Here is a 19,023-nt window from a genome sequence, read left to right on the forward strand (position 1 = left end):
ATGGAATGCTGTGCACAATGAAAATGTAAAAACAGGCCATGTGCGGTAGGGGCTCATGCCTATAATCCCAATACTTTGGGAGGCTGAGGTTGGTGGATCACCTGAGGTCAGGAGTTCAAGGCTAGCCTGACCAACATGGTGAACCCTTGTCTCTACTGGAAAAAAAAAAAAAAAATTAGCTGGGTGTGTGGCAGGTGGTGCCTGTAATCCCAGCTATTAGGGAGGCTGAGGCAGGAGAATTGCTTGAACCCGGGAGGCGGAGTTTGCAGTGATCCGAGATGTTGCCACTGCACTCCAGCCTGGGCGACAGAGCAAGATTGTCTCAAAAAACAAAAAGTGAAAATGTGAAAACAAGAGACTTACTAACAATTGCAAATCTCAAACTGTTTTAAACATGGAAACAGTACTATATGTTGTTTTAGAATATACGCATATATAGTTATATAGAGTAATAAGATGCCTGGGAATGAAAAGTACCAAATTGAGGATAGTGCTTTCCTGCTGGGCATGAGAGAAGGTAATATAATCATGTAAATAACAAATAAATATAGCTTAGAATGGAACATAAGTAGATTGATAAGACATTTATGTGAAGAGGACCTGGAGTTTTAAATGACTACTTTCTCATGATGAGCCAGAATTACCTGGTTGTAAAATAAGGAGTACTCATGTTAGATTGCAAATAGATAATATTCAGATATATTATGAATTAACACATCTGGAGTATTTTGTTTGATTCTCAGAATTTCATTTTAAGAGATTTTCTGGTAGACACAATGGAACTTCCAGGGCCAAGTGGTAGAGAGCAGGCTGAAAACAACGTCTTAAGCCAAACTGGTATATATTTAGAGAACAAAAGTTTTAATGGCAACTGAAATTCAGATATTTGAAAGAACCTGTTGATGTGGTACTCTACCTTTTTTCTTTTTAATTTCATCTATCACTTTTCCTACCAAACCAACCTCTCTGGACATGAGGATGATAAATGTTAATTTTGCCCTTCAGTATATTAACCAAGCCTTGTTGCTTTGCGGCATATCCAGATTTGAAATATGTCACCAGTGAAAATGTTGAACAGGTTGAATCTTGCTTGGATAACTTGCTAGCTGTTAGGAAAGTAATAGCTAGTTACTAGACTTTGATTTTGTCATCTGTCCTGGTACTGTGAAATAGAACTTTCTACCATAATGGAAATGTTCTATATCTACGCTGTCCCCTAGAGTAGTCATGAGCCATGTTGCTGTTGAGCGCTTGAAATGTGGCTAGTGTGACTAAGGAACTGGATTTTTAAATTTTATTTAAATAAATCTTAAATTACCAGTATGTGGCTCTTGTCTACTCTGTTGGACAGTGTAGATCTACAATGATGATGATCATATGCACCCTAATATTTAGCTTCTAATAAAATAAGATCATGAAATACTTCATAAATGCAAATGGTTTATGGTATATTTATTTGTGTGTATATGTATTACATGGTGAGCTAGAATTTAAATATTCAATAATCGCATATAAATATAGCTTTAAAAATGATGAAATATTGGCAAGGATTAAAATTTAAAAGCTGTTTTTTATTAACATTTATAGGTGACATGAACAGCTTGATAATGTGCATAAATGAATAACTGTTTTGAAAAGAGATATTATGCGAATTTGTCATTCAGTTTTGAATATTAGTAAAGTGCTAGTTCTTCAGATTTTCTTTTGGAAGTAGTTCCATTTGAACTTTAAAGGACTTTATAGCATATTTTTGCAAAGTTTTTTTTCTTAATTGCTTAGAATCAAAATATAATAAACATTCTTATCTGTTACTTATGTATGCCAAATATAATTTAAAATGCTGATTTTTTTCTGCAAAAAATATATTAAAGTCAAGAAGTATTTTTACTGTGACTGTCATGATATACATAATTAGTATAAGTATCTCAATTTTTCTGGTTTTGTTCCTTTCTAGCTGCATAGACGAATGGTTTGAAGTAAATAGATCTTGCCCTGAGCACCCTTCAGATTAAGCATCAGCTTCCTGTTTTATAGGTAATTTTTTTGTAATTACTTTTTGAAGCATTAGCCCAAATTATACATTCTAAACTATAATTTTAATTTATTCATTTACTCATTGAGGTGCATGAGTGTGTGTGTGTATGTTTCAGACACTTAGGCTACTGCATAGAAAACTTATATTAAAAATATTACATAATTCTAATTGTTGGCTGGGTATGCTGGCTCATGCCTGTAATCCCAGCACTTTGGGAGGACTCAGGCAGGTGGATCACTTGAGGCCAAAAGTTCAAGACGAGCCTGGCCAGTGTGGTGAAACTCCGTCTCTACTAAAAATACAAAAATTAGCCAGGCATGGTGGTGCACACCTGTAATCCGAGCTACTCGGGAGGCTGAGGTACAAGAATCACTTGAGGCCGGGCGTGGTGGCTCACCCCTGTAATCCCAACACTTTGGGAGGCCGAGGTGGGCGGATCATGAGGTCAGGAGATCGAGACCATCCTGGCTAACACAGTGAAACCCCATCTCTACTAAAAATACAAAAAAATTAGCCAATCCTGGTGGCAGGCGCCTGTAGTCCCAGCTGCTCAGGAGGCTGAGGCAGGAGAATGGCGTGAACCTGGGAGGTGGAGCTGGCAGTGAGCCGAGATTGCGCCACTGCACGCTAGCCTGGGCGACAGAGCGAGACTCTGTCTCAGGAAAAAAAAAAAAAAAAAAAAAAAAAAAAAAAAAAAAGTCACTTGAACCCAGGAAGTGGAGGTTGCAGTGAGCCGAGATCATGCCACTGTACTTCAACCTGAGCGACAGAGCGAGACTCTCTCAAAAACAACCAAACCAAAAAATAATAGTTCTAATCATTTAGTATTATTATGTGCCAGATGTTGTTGTAAGCATTTTACATCTGTTAGTAACTCATCTAATTGTTACAATAACCCTTTTGAGCTCAGTACCATTACTATTCCTATTACACAGATGAAGAAGTTAAGTATAGAGAGGTTAAGAAACTTGACTTTTCAAGGTCAGATAACTAGTTTGTTGATGGGGATGAAATTTGAACCCAGGCATTCTGGTTCCAAAGACTGCTCTTAGCAATTTCACTCTTTTTAGGTAGGAACATTTTCTTCCAAAAGTCGCATCATAAATTTATTCATTCAATTTAATCATTCACTTTTGTATTTTTAGCATGTAATAAAGTGCCTGTCTATATAGTAGGCAAAAAATAAAGTTGCATTTTACAACCAAAAAAAAAAAAAAAAAACTAGTTTTGTTCTATTGATTTAAGTTTTTCGTGGTTCTGCATTATCTGAAAATGTTTCGTGAATTGAATGCTGACCTCAATTGGGTATTTTCATAGGCCTTTTTTTTCACATTTCATAAGTACATCAAATTGACATCATTTAGCTTTGAAAAAATAAAGGTTAATTGCTATCTTCAAATATATGAAAAGCTTTTATGAAAAGACTTGCAGAGATGATATAAAGCATTGGATTGTTATATCAAGGCAGAGCATTTTGGCTAATCCTAGAATTAGCTAAATTTCATGAGTTAGAGTCTCTTTGTTCAGGGACTCAAGACAGTAACAGCAGACTTTTCTGGGAGGCTGAGACTGATGGCAAGGAACTAGACCAGATGACATCCTGAGGTCTAGTCCTGTGCTGGTCCCCCCATTTCCTTTTATTTCAATAACTTCTCTTAAATTTGAGAATAAAAGTGTTGAGGTAATAAACACAGTCAAGGAATTCTGTTGCTGTATTGGTGGAAGATGATTTAAGAGTAGCAGATTAGAATATTGACAGAGAAGATTTGGGATAATAGCAGCAATAGCACCTGAAATGAGAACTGCAGTTGAGTCTCATAAGACTACGCATGTGCATGTGAAATGTGAAAGCCTTGGTAAACTGTAGAGTACTAAAAGACGGTCAGATTTTAACCTTTCCTGTGAACTTACTCAGAATATGCCTTGACACATTTAAAATATGAATTGAGGCTGAGCACTGTGGCTCACAGTGTAATCCCAGGTTTGGGCGGCTGAGGCCAGAGGATTGCTTCAGATAAGGAGTTTGAAGCTGCAGTGAGCTATGAACACACCAGTGCACTCCTGCCTGGGTGACCGAGCAAGTCCCTGTCTAAATAGATAAATAAATAAAATGTGAATGGAAGTAAGAATACTGGGTAAGAGAAGTATAGTGGTGGAGTGGTATTTTGAATATATGTGCATATATGTTTTTATTTCACCATAGAAAAGGTTTGGAATGCCTTCATTGTCACCTTATGTTTGAGACAAAAGGAAACTGTGGCTAAAATTATAGAAGCATTGTAAGGGAAGTACTGAAAACTGTTGCTAACAAAATGAAATTTTTGTCTTAGTATTTTACATGTCAAAGTAATACATCTAAATCCTTCATCTATAGGTAAAATTTGTCTTTTTATTCTTTCTTAGTGCATTTTGGGCTGCTGTAACAAAATACCTTAGTTGAGTAATTTATACATGATAGAAATATAGTGCTTACAGTTCTGGAAGCTGGAAAGTCTAAGATCAAGGTTCCAGCCAGTAGATTTGGTGTCTGATGAGGGCTCATGCCTCATTTATGGCACCTTCTGTGTGTCCTCATGTGGTGGGACAACAGACTCCCTCAAGCTTCTGTAATGATACTGACTGCATTCATGTGGTCAGAGCCCTCATCACCTAATCATGTCCCAAAGGTCCCACCTCTTAATACTATAGCACTGCAGATTAGGTGTCAACATAGGAATTTTGGGAGTACACAAATATTTAGACCATAGAGCTGATAAGCTGCTTTTTGTGAGGTGGAATTATGTCATATACAATTTTTTTCTTTCATCGGCTGAATTTTTCCTTTAGTGTCAAAGTGAGCTTATGGGATATGTGGAGCATACATCTCATCTCATAGCTGAAATGCATATGTCTGTTGGTCTTCAACAACATTTCCATTTTTTTATGTTACATATGAGTGTTATATTTGCTTATTTGTTTGTTTTCATATATAGAACCTGAATTTGAAACTAGCCTACTACATGCTCTGTTCATCAGGTGTCTACAGAAATCTGAACCAATGGAGTCTGCTTCTGTGGGTCTTGAAGAGTCATTTTTAAGAATTTATAGACATGGAATATCTTGACTCTTGTACATTTTTGCTTCTGTCCTGACCTTATTTATCAAGTGATACATTTTTGTATACATTTTAATAGTCCTAGATTAAAGGTATATGGGTTTGAGGAGGATTCAGTGTTGTTAAAACATTTTGTAAGGCACTATGTAGCCATAAAGCTCAACGTTTTCGATATCCTTCAGCATAAGAATTTAACAATCAACCCAAAATAGAGAGACATGAATATTTGTGGTCTTAATTAGTTAGAAAATTGCTGTACTTTTTTTGGGATTTTTAGTTACTTAGGAGAAATATTTTAAAACTCCATGTGTGTGCATTCTTTACTTGGGTGTAGTCCTTATTGTGAAAGGGGGATGACTTCGTTATGTATTTTTTGTGACTAAACTTTAATTGGTCCTTCTGTGTCTTAATCTGTTCTTCTCCAGATCACTGGCTTTATGAGTTTTCAGAACAGTAAGTAAGGGTATGAAAACTTACAGTAACTAAAGCAATGTTCATGGAGAAATCTATTTTTACACAGGTTTTCTCGTCTTTACAAGATGCTTGAAAAACCAAGAGGATATGAAGATCTGTCTCTGGAGAAACAAAAATGCAGGCATACTCAGCCAGAAATCTGAGTTTTGTGGGACTTGGTAATACAGAGATGGACAATCATACTGGGGTAAAAACCCTGCTGAAGAGAGGACAGTGACCACAGAACTCAGTGTACCAAACATGCATACAAAGGACACACAGGGATTTTGAAAATGCTGCATATCCCTTAATAGTCATCTACATAGGTAATACTGATAAACATTTTGTATTCAGATGCCAAAGTTAACTGATTTCAAAGTTGATTTACTTTTTATTGAGTTCTCCAGAGCTGCACAACTAGTTATGTTTTGATTTGTTTTGTTTTTCAGTTTGGGGTCTCTTTGTTTTCCCCAACATAATGTTTCTGCATTCATCTGTTCTTAAATTGAAAAACATATAATTTACTTCTTATAAATTAAAGTGTTAAATGTGAAACCAAGAAATGTAATCAAGCAGTAAAAACATTCTCTGAATGTAGACCATGATCTCAAGTTCTTCCATTTTTTCCCCCAAGAGTGGAAAATAGACTTCTACATAGGAAAGCTAAAATATGTTAATATTTTTAAATTAAAGGTTTAATATCAGAATGCAGTCCAAAGAGCAAATCACATTACATAATTACATTTTAATTAAATATAGAATATTCTACTGAATTGCAATTTATTAAATATTCTTATCCTCTTAAATAAAACTGCTCAGCAGTTAATCAGCAGTGAATCATCTTGCAGCTATGCAACTTAAAAAAAATACAGATTACCAATTTTAAGTGCTGCCAGCTAAAATAACTGTTTTAACGGGTATCTTTTGTTTGTTCTTTTCATGTAATTATTTTATTGTGCTTTGCATCTCCAGGCAGTTCTCTCAAATTTGGGTAAAATGTTCAGCAGGCTGTAAACTTAAGAAAAGGGTAAAATAAAATTTTCTGGAGTGAAACTTGGAATAATTTGAGGGAGATTTTATATACCTTAAAAAATTGTAATTTAATTGGGATGCCAGATTTATAACAATTTGCATCTTTAATTTTCCAGATAATCTGGAGGTTAGCATTTGATAAATGATTTTTTTAAAGTAGATATGAAGATTTTGTTAATTTATAATTTATTCATGTGTTATTACTGTAATTGAAAATGTTATAGACACTTTTAAATTCAGTTTGTATAGAAAGAAATGTGTTAAACAAAATTATGTTAATAAATATTCCCACATAATACATCTGAATGGTTAAAAATACTGGAAGAGTTGTCAGGGCTACAATAGTGAATGTCTTTTTTTTTTTTTAATATCAAAAATATCGATAAGTAGGTTTTGTGTTTTCAACATAGGGAAAATGTTATCAGTGACTAGGTGGTGCACTTTACTTGGTATAATTGAAAGTTGCACAGTAAGTACTGTTTCCTTGTTTTAATCTTTCTTTACTCCTAATGTATTTAAGAATTTGCTGTTTTATTTAACGCTGCTACTCTTAATCTTCTCTAAACTTTTTCCCCTACTTTTTCTGGCTTCTGTTTCACATTTTTTAAAAGGGCAAGTACAGGAGCAACTGCTGCTACCCAGAAAAATTTGTGTATTATAAATAATTAAGAGTTTTTAATTGCTTTTTGTATGATTCCAGATCAGATAACATTTTCCCTGAAGTTATGCTGTGAAATGCCTTTTGTTATGCTGCAATTGCTAAAGGAATCCAAAACCTCCATTTTGACAGCTGAAGGCACAGTTTAATAGGTGCTTTTTAACTAGTTATGGAAAATATTCATCCCTTAACGAAAGAATTCTTTTTCTGATTTTTTTCTGTTACCATGAAGTCTTAATTTGAATTCATTTTATTTCATGTTTTCGATTTTGTAAGCTTTCATACCCTCCTGCCCAGCCTCCTCAAGTAAAACCTCTTAGAATGTGAATAATTGATTCATTTTCTATTACTGGTATACTGTTGTGATGAGAATTGTTTTGTTGTCTTCCATTCTTAAAGGAAGAGATTTATTACAGCTGTGAGGATTAACTATATTCTCCTGGAAGTTGATTTTGTGATAGGTTAATGCAAAAGTCATTGCAAAAACTGCCATTACTTTTGCACCAATTTAATAGTTCCGTTGTTTACTTTCTAACCTATATTGGCTTAAATTCACTTTTTAGCCCCTCTTTGTCATAAGGTTCTCTGCTGCATTTGCTACAATAGAAGCTCCTATGGTTTTAAAGAAAGTTCAGTGCTTGTCAGTGTCAAGTGCTACTTGATTATTATATTTGTCTGGAACAGTATTCACTTAAATCTGTTTATAGCAATCCCTTTTTTGACAAAATTTACAAAGTTGACATTTTTACTTTAAATTCAATCTCTGTCAGTGACTTCCTAAAAAGAACAACTTAGAAATTGAGGGAAAAAAATGTTTTTAAAGCCCAAATGTTCCAGTTTTTATTCAAAGTCAAAGTCGTTATTCTGGAAAATACAAGTAATACTCTATATAATGTCACTTAAAATATTTGTAAATTTATTATGCAAACACTGAATAGTATAAGTAAGATATAAAATCACAATAGATATTTAAATACTAAGCTGAAACTACTGACAACTAATTATTATGAGGGAGACAATAAAGATTGAAAGCCTAGGTTATCAAGTTGGTTTTAGCTTTCTAGAATCTTTGTAAATACTCATGTTCAAATAAGATCACACATGCATATGTAGAAAGCAATATGTTCTGAAAGTTCACTTTAGTGCCACTGTTTGTCCATAATGGATTTATTGCCAATTTTGAATCCTCACCTTACTTTGATCTGGCTTTTTTTTTTTTTCCCCCTTACCAGAATGTTTAGGAGAAAGTAAAATTATTCTGTTTTACTTTGGCTTTTTGCCAGAGATACAGACTAAGCATAGTCTTAATATGTGTTTTTCAGATCTGGTTACAAGACGGATTATAGATTGTGTTTTAAGAGCAGTGTTGTAATTGAAATATAAATAACGGCATAACTTTTTTTGTGTTAGCAAAAACAACATTAAAAAGGTTATGTTACATAATATGTAAGTTTTGGTTTCTTAGTGCAACTCTTATATTTCTTTTAAATGTTACATAGTTATTTCAGTTTTCACTCTAGCTACTTTACTAAAATGTAGCCCCCAAATAGCCTCAGCATATCTGCCATATGTATTTCAAAGATTACAGTCTGAATGAGTTAATGAAAATGGCAGGTTCCTTTTCAAAGTTTGTTTGACTCACAGCCATATTGCTAAGTTTGGGTATAGTGACGTTAAAAACAGTCACTTAAATTAGTGTCTTATAGCAAGATATACTGACATTGTTTTAAATGAAAAAGACTGTAAATTCATTGTAAATATTACCTAACGTAAGAGTGGAAGAGGGGAATTTTTTAAAAAATAAGCTATATTTGAACAAAGCATGAAACTCTTGTTTTAAAATTTTAGAATAATTGAATTTACCATCTAATTGACATCTGTACTGTGCATTGATAGTAATATCCAAATCATCTTATTCTTTCACTGAGGAAGTTCTCATATAAATCAAATTGCTGAGAACTATATAAAACTACATAGAGGTAAATGGTGCTTATTAAATATGAGTATAGTTTGTTACTTGCTGGAAGTCTTCTAGTTCATTTGGACCATTTTCTAACAATTTTGATTGATCCTGAGGTGAGCTCAGTATCTATTGGCAATGAGTGGTTAAATGTGAAGTGCCCTTGTTCAGTGTCCCTTGTTCTTGTACAGGTATTTTCTTAGTTTAAAAAAAAAAAAAAAATTCTAGCATGCGAACGTTTGTCTTTGGCCTATTCCCTTTTTTCTGAAGTGTGTAACTTCTGATTTTTTCTTTGCTGTGTTGTGAATAACAGTAGTTAAATTCTCTGTTTTACTATCTACTTTTCTTTTCTCCCCAGATCTTTTCATTCTAAAACTAAATTGCTTGGTTTTCTTTAGAGGAAATTGCTACGTGGCGTGCTCATAGTCATTCATATTCAAGAATAGCTGATAAACCTTTCTAGGTAATAACTTATCCAAACAATACTTTGAGTATCATATTTTGTGAATGCCTTGCTTAAGCTAGGAAACTGAATATTCTTTTTAAATCATAGAATTCCTGTATTAAATGTGAAGCACACAGTCTCCAAAGTCACCTGATTCTCTGTGGAAAATGAAAGGCACTGAAGGAAACCAGATATGTTAATACTTAGTTTTAGTTAAAAATGCAACATTACTGTACTTAGAGCGGGGGTTGGTTTATTTTTAGATATTTAAGCTATCATTAATTTTAGACCAATGGCTAATAATAAGAGCGATTTTTGGTTGCTCGTTTATGGAGAGACAAAGAACAGCACGGCATAAACTTACATCACAGAAATAAATGAAAAAATTTAAGTGATAAAATTGTGTTTTCTATGAACCAGCATTGTATATGAACCAACATTGTGTTTCTTAGCTCTGACCTGAACAGTGAGGTACCTCAGGACCCCTAGACTTGGCACTAGAAATGACAGAGTTCTCCTGTTACTAAATTCTCATGCCTTCCTTTTCTGACGTAGTAGGTTGAAATTGGTGGGCACTGATGATTTATGTTTGATAAAGTTCTGCTTGTATCCTGTTACTGGTAATTCTGGTACCAAAATCTCAAAAGGTTTGATTATTAGTAGCATTTTGAGTACCTGTGTTCATATAATACAGTTAGCAGACCCTTATAGAAGTCAAAAGAGATTTTGGAATTTGGTGATATTGGTCTTTATAACACTAGCCTATTACATTTTCTTTCTTTATAATAACTGTTTATGTGAGTTTCATTGAAAATCATGGCTCTATTGCTTTATTCATGGTTTCCACAACTCTTTCTGTAACACCTTAATTTTCTCTCTTAGGTATTTTCCTGTTAAATAAGATATCAAAAGCATCAATCACAAGACAGAGAAAATGTATTAGGAACAACTTGTATTAGTATATTCTAAACTGAAATGAAAAAGCTCATTATTCCTATTTTAATAAATAAAACTCCCAAATGATCTTGCTAAATTATCCCATTATTTAGAAGTAGAAAGTAAGAGTGCTTTCATGGAAATTTGTCATATTCTCCCTTCTATCTAGAAGTTGACAATAAATTGCAATAAAACTGAGAAATAGCTGAATGCTGAAAAATACCATGAATTCATGTTATGGCTTCTTTATTTTTGTATATCCATTCCCACAAATTGAATTTAAAATTATTAATGAAAATTCTATAATAAGTAATAATGCGTGTATTAGTACTGGGCAAAGAAGTCTTTCTTTGTTACATTAACCATTAGTAAAAGATGTACTTTGACATTTCTGATGTAAAACCTATATGTAAATGTTGTAATTGAAATATGATTTGGACAGCTGTCAAGTTTTGGGGAGGGAAGCAGATGCCGGCGTTCTCTGCTGAAAAGACAAGATGGCACTTGACAGACCACAGCAGATGGAGCCGGAAGAGGAAAAGGCAGGCAGTGGACTCTGCCAGTATTATCTGTTCAAGATTGAAGAACTCCAGGGTCAACTGCAATATAAATTGGATGGGGGAAAGCCACAAGGAACAGTTCTGAACTCCAGGTGCATATGCAGCTGTTTTTGAATGATAAGACCCTAAACCTTTGGAGGCAGCAGGTGCACAGGAATGAACTAAATACTAAAGTGTGCCGATTTCAGGAGGAGCTACAGCTGCTGCAGGAACAGGACTCCTGTGTCGGGGAAGTAGTCCAGGCCATGGATAAGAAGAAAGTGTTGGTCAAGGTGCATCCCAAGAACAAGTTTGTCGTAGATGTGGACAAAAATATCAGCATCAGTGACGTGACACCCAGTTCCCTGGTGGTTCTAAGAAATGACAGCTACACTTTGTACAAGATCCTACCCAACAAGGTGGACTCCTTGGTGTCACTGATGATGGTGAAGAAAGCACCAGATTCGACTTATAAATTGATTGGTAGACTGGATAGGCAGATCAAGGAGATCAAAGAAGTGATCGACCTGCCTGCTAAGCATCCCCAGCTCTTCAAAGTACTGGGCATTGCACAGCCCAAGGGAGTGCTGCTTGGAAGACACTGTTGGCCTGGGCCCTGGCTTATCATAGGGACTGTACCTTTATTCATATCTCTGGCTCTGAATTGGTACAGAAATTAATTGGGGAATTTCTGTGATGGCAGAGAAAATCCTCATCTGTCATCTTCACGGATGAAATCGACTTGATTGGCACCTCATAGCTGGAGGGGGTTGCTGGAGGGACCAGTGAAGTGCAGCAGACAATGCTTCGAGGATGGCTTTGGAGGGTACCAAGAGTATCACGGTTTATCACGGCTACTAATACGATTGATATCCTGTACTCGGCACTGCTTTGCCCAGGGCACATTGACAGAAAAATTGAGTTCCCACCCCGCAATGAGGAGGCCTGACTGGACACTTTCAACTCTTTCAAGATTCATTCTCAGAAATCAACCTGACCCAGGGGATCAACCTGAGAAAAATTGCTGAGCTTATGTCAGGAGCATCGGGCTGGAGTGAAGGGCATGTGCACAGAAACCGGCCTGTATGCTCTGAGTTAACAGTGAGTCCATGTCACTCAGAAGGACTTTGAGATAGTACAAAGTCCTGCCTCATGCCAAAGGACAGTGAGGAAAAACATGTCCATCAAGAAACTATGGAATTGAGTGGACATCTTTTGTGTGTATCCCTACAGTAAAACTCAGTGGAACAAGAAAAAAAAAAAAAAAAAAAAAGTTTTGGGAAGGGATGATCTGCTAGTGTATAATCAACTTTTAAAATTTAGCTTGTATTTAGTAACATTTCATTATGTTTTGAAAAAAAGAGTAAAAAATCTTTTGAAGCACAATTTTCATGATGTAAAAGATACTGAGTTTCCTAGCGTAAGAACATGAGTTCTGGAAACAGTCTTAGGGACACTGGGCAAGATAGAGCACCCCTCCCCCCTCACCGCCAACCAACTTTGTTTGTAAAAAGAGATAATACTGCCTACATCAGGGTTGGTGTGAGGATTAGTTAGAAAAGTACATGTATGTAAGCACCAGACACATAGTAAGCACTTAATGTTAGTGGCTAGTGTAAACAAACATATTTGTGCCCACTTATGAATAATTTTAGTATTCTCTCCAGTCATGAGGTGTAGTAGTAATATCTAAGACCTTAACTGAAGTGTTTAAAGAAACCTAGGTATAATAGAGAACATCATGGGTGCTAATTTACACTCTCACTAAAACCCAGTGATTTTACTATATCAGCTACCATAAAGCACTACTTGATTCTGTAGATTATACGGACCAAGAACGTAGAAATGAGATAGCCGATCTCTAGGAACTGAATTTTTGGTGGGTAAAGCAAGCAAGCATGTAATAGAGAACAATAAAAGCTCTGATAGACATATGTACAAGGTGGTATAGAGGTACAAAGGAAAATTAGACTAGACAAGAGAGTGATTAAACTTAAGTACTTAAGAACAAATAGATCATAGTTCTAAGGGACGTGGAACATGCAAAGTGGAAAGTTTGGGAAGAGTATTCCCAAGGCAAAAAACTTAGCACGTACAAACATAGGAGGAAAGTGAGACACTCTTAAAGAGTTGCTGTGCTTTGGGAAGCGGACGGATCACGAGATCAAGAGACTGAGACCATTCCGGCCAACACAGTGAAACCCTGTCTCTACTAAAAATACAAAAAGTAGCTGGCGTGGTGGTGCGCGCCTGTAGTCCATCTACTCGGGAGGCTGAGGCAGGAGAATTGCTTGAACAATTCTCCTGGTGGAGAGGTGGAGGTTGCAGTGAGCTGAAATTGCGCCACTGCACTCTATCCTAGCAACAGAGTGAGACTCTGTCTCAAAAAAACCCAAAATGTTATGTTGGCCAGGCATGGTGGCACACACCTGTAATCCTAGCACTTTGGGAGACCAAGGCGGGGTGGATCACTACCTGAGGCCAGGAGTTTGAGACCAGCCTGGCCAACATGACGAAACCCCAGCTCTACTAAAAATACAAAAATTAGCCAGTGCGGTAGTGTGCACCTGTAGTCCCAGCTACTTGGAAGCTGAGGCATGAGCCCAGGAGGCGGAGGTTGCAGTAAGCTGGGATCGTCCCACTGCACTCTAGCCTGGGCAATAGAGTGAGACTCTGTCTCCAAAAATAAAAAAAGAAGAAAGTTGCTATGTCTGGAGAGGTAAACAGGTGATAAATCATGAAGAGATTTATGTCTTAAACTATAATTGAAGGATTTGAAACAGGAAAAAATCACATTTATACTTACGAGAGGTACGAGACTGGAGGCAGAGAGACGTGTTAGAACATTTATACTAATTCAGGCAAGATGATGAGGGGCAGAACTAAAGCAATGAAAATAGGGAAAGCAAGTGCAGAAGAACAGAACAGATTTAGAGAGCAGAATTGACCCATCGGGGACAAGTTCTAGTTGTCCATTCTGTTGCCAGTGCTGCAGAGTCCAGAGGCAGCACAGTGCTTCATTTGGTGAGGGAGTTCACAAGAGAAAACCAAACTAGCTTTTTTAACAGACCCATTTGTGAGAACTGACCTAGTCCCTTGATAATAACCATTAATCCATGCATAGATTAATCCATTTTTGGAGACATAGATAGCCCTCATAATCCAATCACCACTTAAAGGCCCTACCTCTTAATATTGATACATTAGGAATTAAGTTTTAACACAAATTTCAGTGGGGGCAAACATTCAGATCATAGCAGTGTCTATTAGGGTGTAGGAGGTATCTCTACCCAAATGTTTAGGGTGTCAGTAAGTATGTGATAAGTGGGATTGTTGAGCTAGTTTAACGACGTCTAGGTTGGTTGGGTTGGACTTTTCCTCATGTCCCCTCCCTGCTTAGCTCTAGCTGCCTATTGGAATGTAGCCATGCTTTTCCTGGGTTTGCTTAGTGAAATGCTGAGATGCACTCTGAAGCATTCTTGAGGTTTTCCCTTTGGTTCATTTGTCCCATACTCTTTCCATTATGCCAGTCTTCTCAGATCTTCACAACACAAGTAAATCTGTTGGAAGCAAGATCTTGTAGAAGTAGACATATAGGAAAAATAGAGCCTGCTGTCCTGATGGATGCTGCTGTTAAAATAGGTTGGGTTGGCCTAGGTAAGAGGAGGACCAGAAGAGATTTATGATTTCTTGGAAGGCTATGAGTTGCTGCTGGCCCCATCATAATCTTTGTTTAGCAAAAGTTGGGAAATGAATACTGGTACACTTACATTCCTTGGAAGAGCAGCAGAAACCTTGGGATATCCTTGTGGGTCAAGGAGACAACTCTCCTCATGGATTCCCTAATTTGATACAGCATACTCATGGAAACGCCAATTCAAGTTTTCACAAGTTTCTCTTAAAGTTCACTTACGATTTCCTAGACCAAGAAGTCCTACAATGCAAGGCCTGTGAAAATGTTGTAAACTTAATACCTGACAGGGAGATATTCAAAGATGTCAAAGCCCCTGTTTTTATAAATATTTCCACATGGTTTAAGATTTGCCTTCCCACATAAAATGAGTAAAAATAACAATAATTTTTCTGCAATACCTTAATGATGCTGTAATTATAAAGCAGGGTTTTAAAATTCTGCCATGTAGTGCCTTATTTTTATAGTAATGTTTTCTATGAACCTTTGAATTTAATGTGTATTAAGAGATTTAAAGAGTATGTAACTAAAAAATATCTTTCCAACAGAGTCACCTTGAGATTTAATTCCTTCCAATTGGCTTGATCATTTGGTGGCAAGATAACTAGTTGGGTAACTGAACATAGACTATACAGTGTTAGCAAATACAAATTTATATTTCAGAGAAATATCAAATAACTGTATATCATCAAAGCCTGTATGCACCTTTCAAGGTAACACGTTAACACTTGGAATATTATTAAATCTGTAAATACTAAGGATATTATCTAAATAGATGATATCCATCAAACGATATATAAAGTTCATCTGTTGTTGGAAATCAAATGTTGCAAAGGCCAAAGGTATTTAATATCCAAACTATTGTTTTAGCATATATTTAATGATATAAAAACTCTAAAGTGATATATTGCATTTTTTTTTTCAGTCTTTGAAATCTGGTTGTGTTTTACGCTTACAGCACATCTCTATTCAGGACTATAGCCACTTTTTAAGTTGTCAAGAGTTGTATGTGACCAGTGGCTACTGTGCTGGCAGCACAGGTCCAGATGACTCTGGGAGGCTTTTCTACTCCTATCTGTCCTTACCTGAATATTTCTGAAGGCCTTCTAATTCCAACTTCATGAAGACTCTTGGGTCTTTTTCAAAGTTTATTTAACTGCTGCACATGAGCAGAACTTGTCCTAAATTATTACTAAATTGAGGCAGTTTCCTCATTTTTAAATGAAAGAGCTGGAAATATCTTTAAAAGGTTGAGGGTCTAATGAATCGTCTTCATGTACATTCATAGATAGCATTGGCTTTCATTGTGATTATGGCTTTTGGTGAGGGCACATGAGCTTTGAACACCTAGTCAGTGTTTTAGTTAGGAATTGCAGTTTATGAGGCTTTGGCCAAATAATCATCCAGGAATTGTGAGTGATGCTGGTGAATAGTTCTAGTCAGATTTGTCCCTTGTGTTGAGTTCTATGGAGGACATTTTCATGGGTTTCAGACCTTACAGCTAATAGTTGGCTTCCTGCCTACGTCAGTGCTTAAACTGTCAAACTTGTCCACCAAACCCTCAATTCATAAAGCTGACTCTTCAAAATCCAGCATAAGAGGCACCAGTAGTCAAGTCTAATTTTCAGTAAGATATTCCCTAGTTTGCCTAGAGATTCTGTGCTCAGATGCCATGTTGAATGGAGTCAGCAGGCAGGTGTTGGCAGGGAGGTTGTCTATGAGGTTGGCATACACAGTGGGAAGACAGACGTTACATATGTCTTCTTTGGGATCCCCATAAGCCACTGGTTCTCAATACTTACCTAAACAATAGGTCAACTCAGGGAGGAAAGACATATAGAGGCATGTGTTTAAATATATTAAGGTCATGACCTCACCCCAGAGATTCTGAGTTAATCTAGTGTGATTCTGTTGTATAGTCAGTGTACAACCTATCAAAGGTTTTCTCATACACCTCAAAAATAGGGGTGAACCTATGAAGAGGAAAGGGTGCCAAGAATGTCTCAGACCTCTGCAACTAAGCTGTAGCTATATTCCTTTCAATTTTCTTTCCTACTTGATCAAACTCTTAATTCTTTTTGGATGAGAAAACTGCTCTGGCATCATTATGCATTCTACCCAAATCTAGTTGATAGGACAATGTCTAATTCAGCCAGGCTCCGATCCTTAATTTTCACAAAGAATTTGTAGATTCTCAAAAGCTCTTTTTACTTCCAGAATGGCTCTGACAAATCAAAAGCCTTTGGCTTCCAGACACTTCTCTTCCTTTGGATTTAAAGAACTTGACTTTGACATTCAAAATAATACCTTTGATTTGTCCTCATTTTCTCTCCCTCCTGAAGCAGTGACCATCAATGAGTCATTGAATAAAATGCCATGAGCAACTAGGAACACGAACTAGGAATGAAAAACGTTCAAAAATAGTATTCTGCTTTACTCACATCAATCAATAGAAAGCTATTGAAACCTAAATACATAACTCTAGTCTGATTTTCATTCTTAGAGTTATGTGGTGATCTTCAGAAGTCTTCTCTCCCTGAAGAAGAATGTGTATAGGAGTTACTTGCACTAGAATGCAGGCACTATCATTCATTCATTTAGCACATATGGTTGGTTGTGTTGGTTCATTTAGCACGTATTTCTTGAACATTTGATAGATGAAAAACACTGGGTGAGACACCACATATACATTGATGGGGAAAAGGATAGTGCCTGCCCTAATGGGCTTAATCATTTATAGTATCACAAATCTATAAATAGCAGGCTGTCTGAAACCTGGTTCTTAAATAAGTATTTGTGTCAGTTCTTACAAGGAATGAGGTTATTAAGGTCATTGGAAAACCCTTTATTTGACTCTACATCCGGTAGGACTTTTATACTTTGTGCCAGACCTTCCTGTGTGTCAGTGCTATTAAAACAAAGGAGAAAGTAGGTAAAAGTACTTCAAACACTAGGATTGAGGTAGAGCCAGCCAGACACAGATTTCCTAACTTGTTTCCATTTTTAGAGGGCTATTTCTTCAGTAAAAACAGTATTATATTTCTAATCAGCTTTTTCTTCATTGCTTCGTAAAGGCAACTTTGTTTTTTTAAATTATATTTTTTTGAGACAGAGTCTTGCTCTGTTGCCCAGGTTGGAGTGCAGTGGCGAGATCTTAGCTCACTGCTACCTCTGTAAAGGCAACTTTAAATAAAGTTACAATTTACATGCAACAAAAACATTATGCATGTACAGTCTGATTAATTTGTGCAAGACAGGCATACCTGTGTGACTATCACCACAACCAAAATAGATAATATTTTCATCACCCCTCAAAAATTACTTCAGGACTCTTAATAGTTGGTTCCTACCCATCACCCCACAGCCCTAGGCAGCCATTGATCTGCTCTGTGTCACTGTAGATTAGATGAAATCATTCAGTATGTACTTTATTTGTGTAAATTTGTTTTGCTAAGCATAGTGTCTGAGAAATATCACAGATGCAATGATGTTGCCTGAATCATCGCAAGACATTGCTTGAATCAGTAGTAGTGTTCCATTCAATGAATATGCTACAGTTTGTTATTCTCCTATTGGTGGGCACCTGGGCTGTTTCTAGTTTGTGGCTATTACGAATAAAATGACTATGAAAGTTTGAATATAAATCTTTGTGTGAACATGTGATTTCATTTCTCTTCAATAAATACCTAGGGATGAAATTGCCGAGTCATGTGGTAAGTATTTGTTTAACTTTGTAAGATACTGCCAAACTGTTTTCCAAAGTAGCTGTGCCATGTTACATTTCCACCAGCAATGTATGAGGGTTGCAATTTTACCACATTATTGCCAATACATGCTGGTGTCGGGCTTTTTAATTTTGGACATTCTAGTGGGTCTGTAGTGGTATCTCGTGGTTTTAGTTGGAATCTACTTAACCACTAATGACATTAATCATCTTTTTATATGCTCATTTGCCATTCCTGTAGCTTCTTTGGTGAAAGGTCAGTTCTTTATACCATTATTTTTAACAGGTTTATTGAGGTTTAATTTACATACCATAAAAATCCACCCACTAAAAGTATATAATTAAATGGTTTTTCATATATTTTTGGAGTTGTAGTCCTTAGCATAATCAGTTTTGGAATATTTATATCACTCTAGAGAAACCTTATACTCATTAGCAATCACCCTCAATTTTCCC

At 36.2% G+C, this 19,023-nt stretch overlaps 2 protein-coding genes and 1 pseudogene across 3 annotated transcripts in view; all 3 read left to right on the plus strand.

The window, feature by feature from the left end:
• Positions 1 to 18,487, plus strand: part of ZNRF2 (zinc and ring finger 2) — a 99,353-nt gene extending 80,866 nt beyond the window's left edge. Inside the window, exons 4-5 of the mRNA XM_050783258.1 lie at positions 1,955 to 2,034; positions 5,650 to 18,487. Coding sequence (XP_050639215.1) covers positions 1,955 to 2,012 — 58 coding nt within the window. The 3' untranslated portion in view covers positions 2,013 to 2,034; positions 5,650 to 18,487. The remainder of the gene's footprint in view (positions 1 to 1,954; positions 2,035 to 5,649) is intronic.
• Positions 1 to 19,023, plus strand: part of GARS1 (glycyl-tRNA synthetase 1) — a 440,746-nt gene that overhangs the window by 189,779 nt on the left and 231,944 nt on the right. The window lies entirely within an intron of this gene.
• On the plus strand, positions 11,111 to 15,390 carry LOC126950089 (26S proteasome regulatory subunit 8-like; annotated as a pseudogene). The gene is made up of 2 exons (XR_007724050.1): positions 11,111 to 11,201; positions 11,273 to 15,390. The product of XR_007724050.1 is annotated as a 26S proteasome regulatory subunit 8-like (transcript).

The sequence above is a fragment of the Macaca thibetana genome, chromosome 3, assembly GCF_024542745.1.
Source record: "Macaca thibetana thibetana isolate TM-01 chromosome 3, ASM2454274v1, whole genome shotgun sequence".
Taxonomy (NCBI): domain Eukaryota; kingdom Metazoa; phylum Chordata; class Mammalia; order Primates; family Cercopithecidae; genus Macaca; species Macaca thibetana.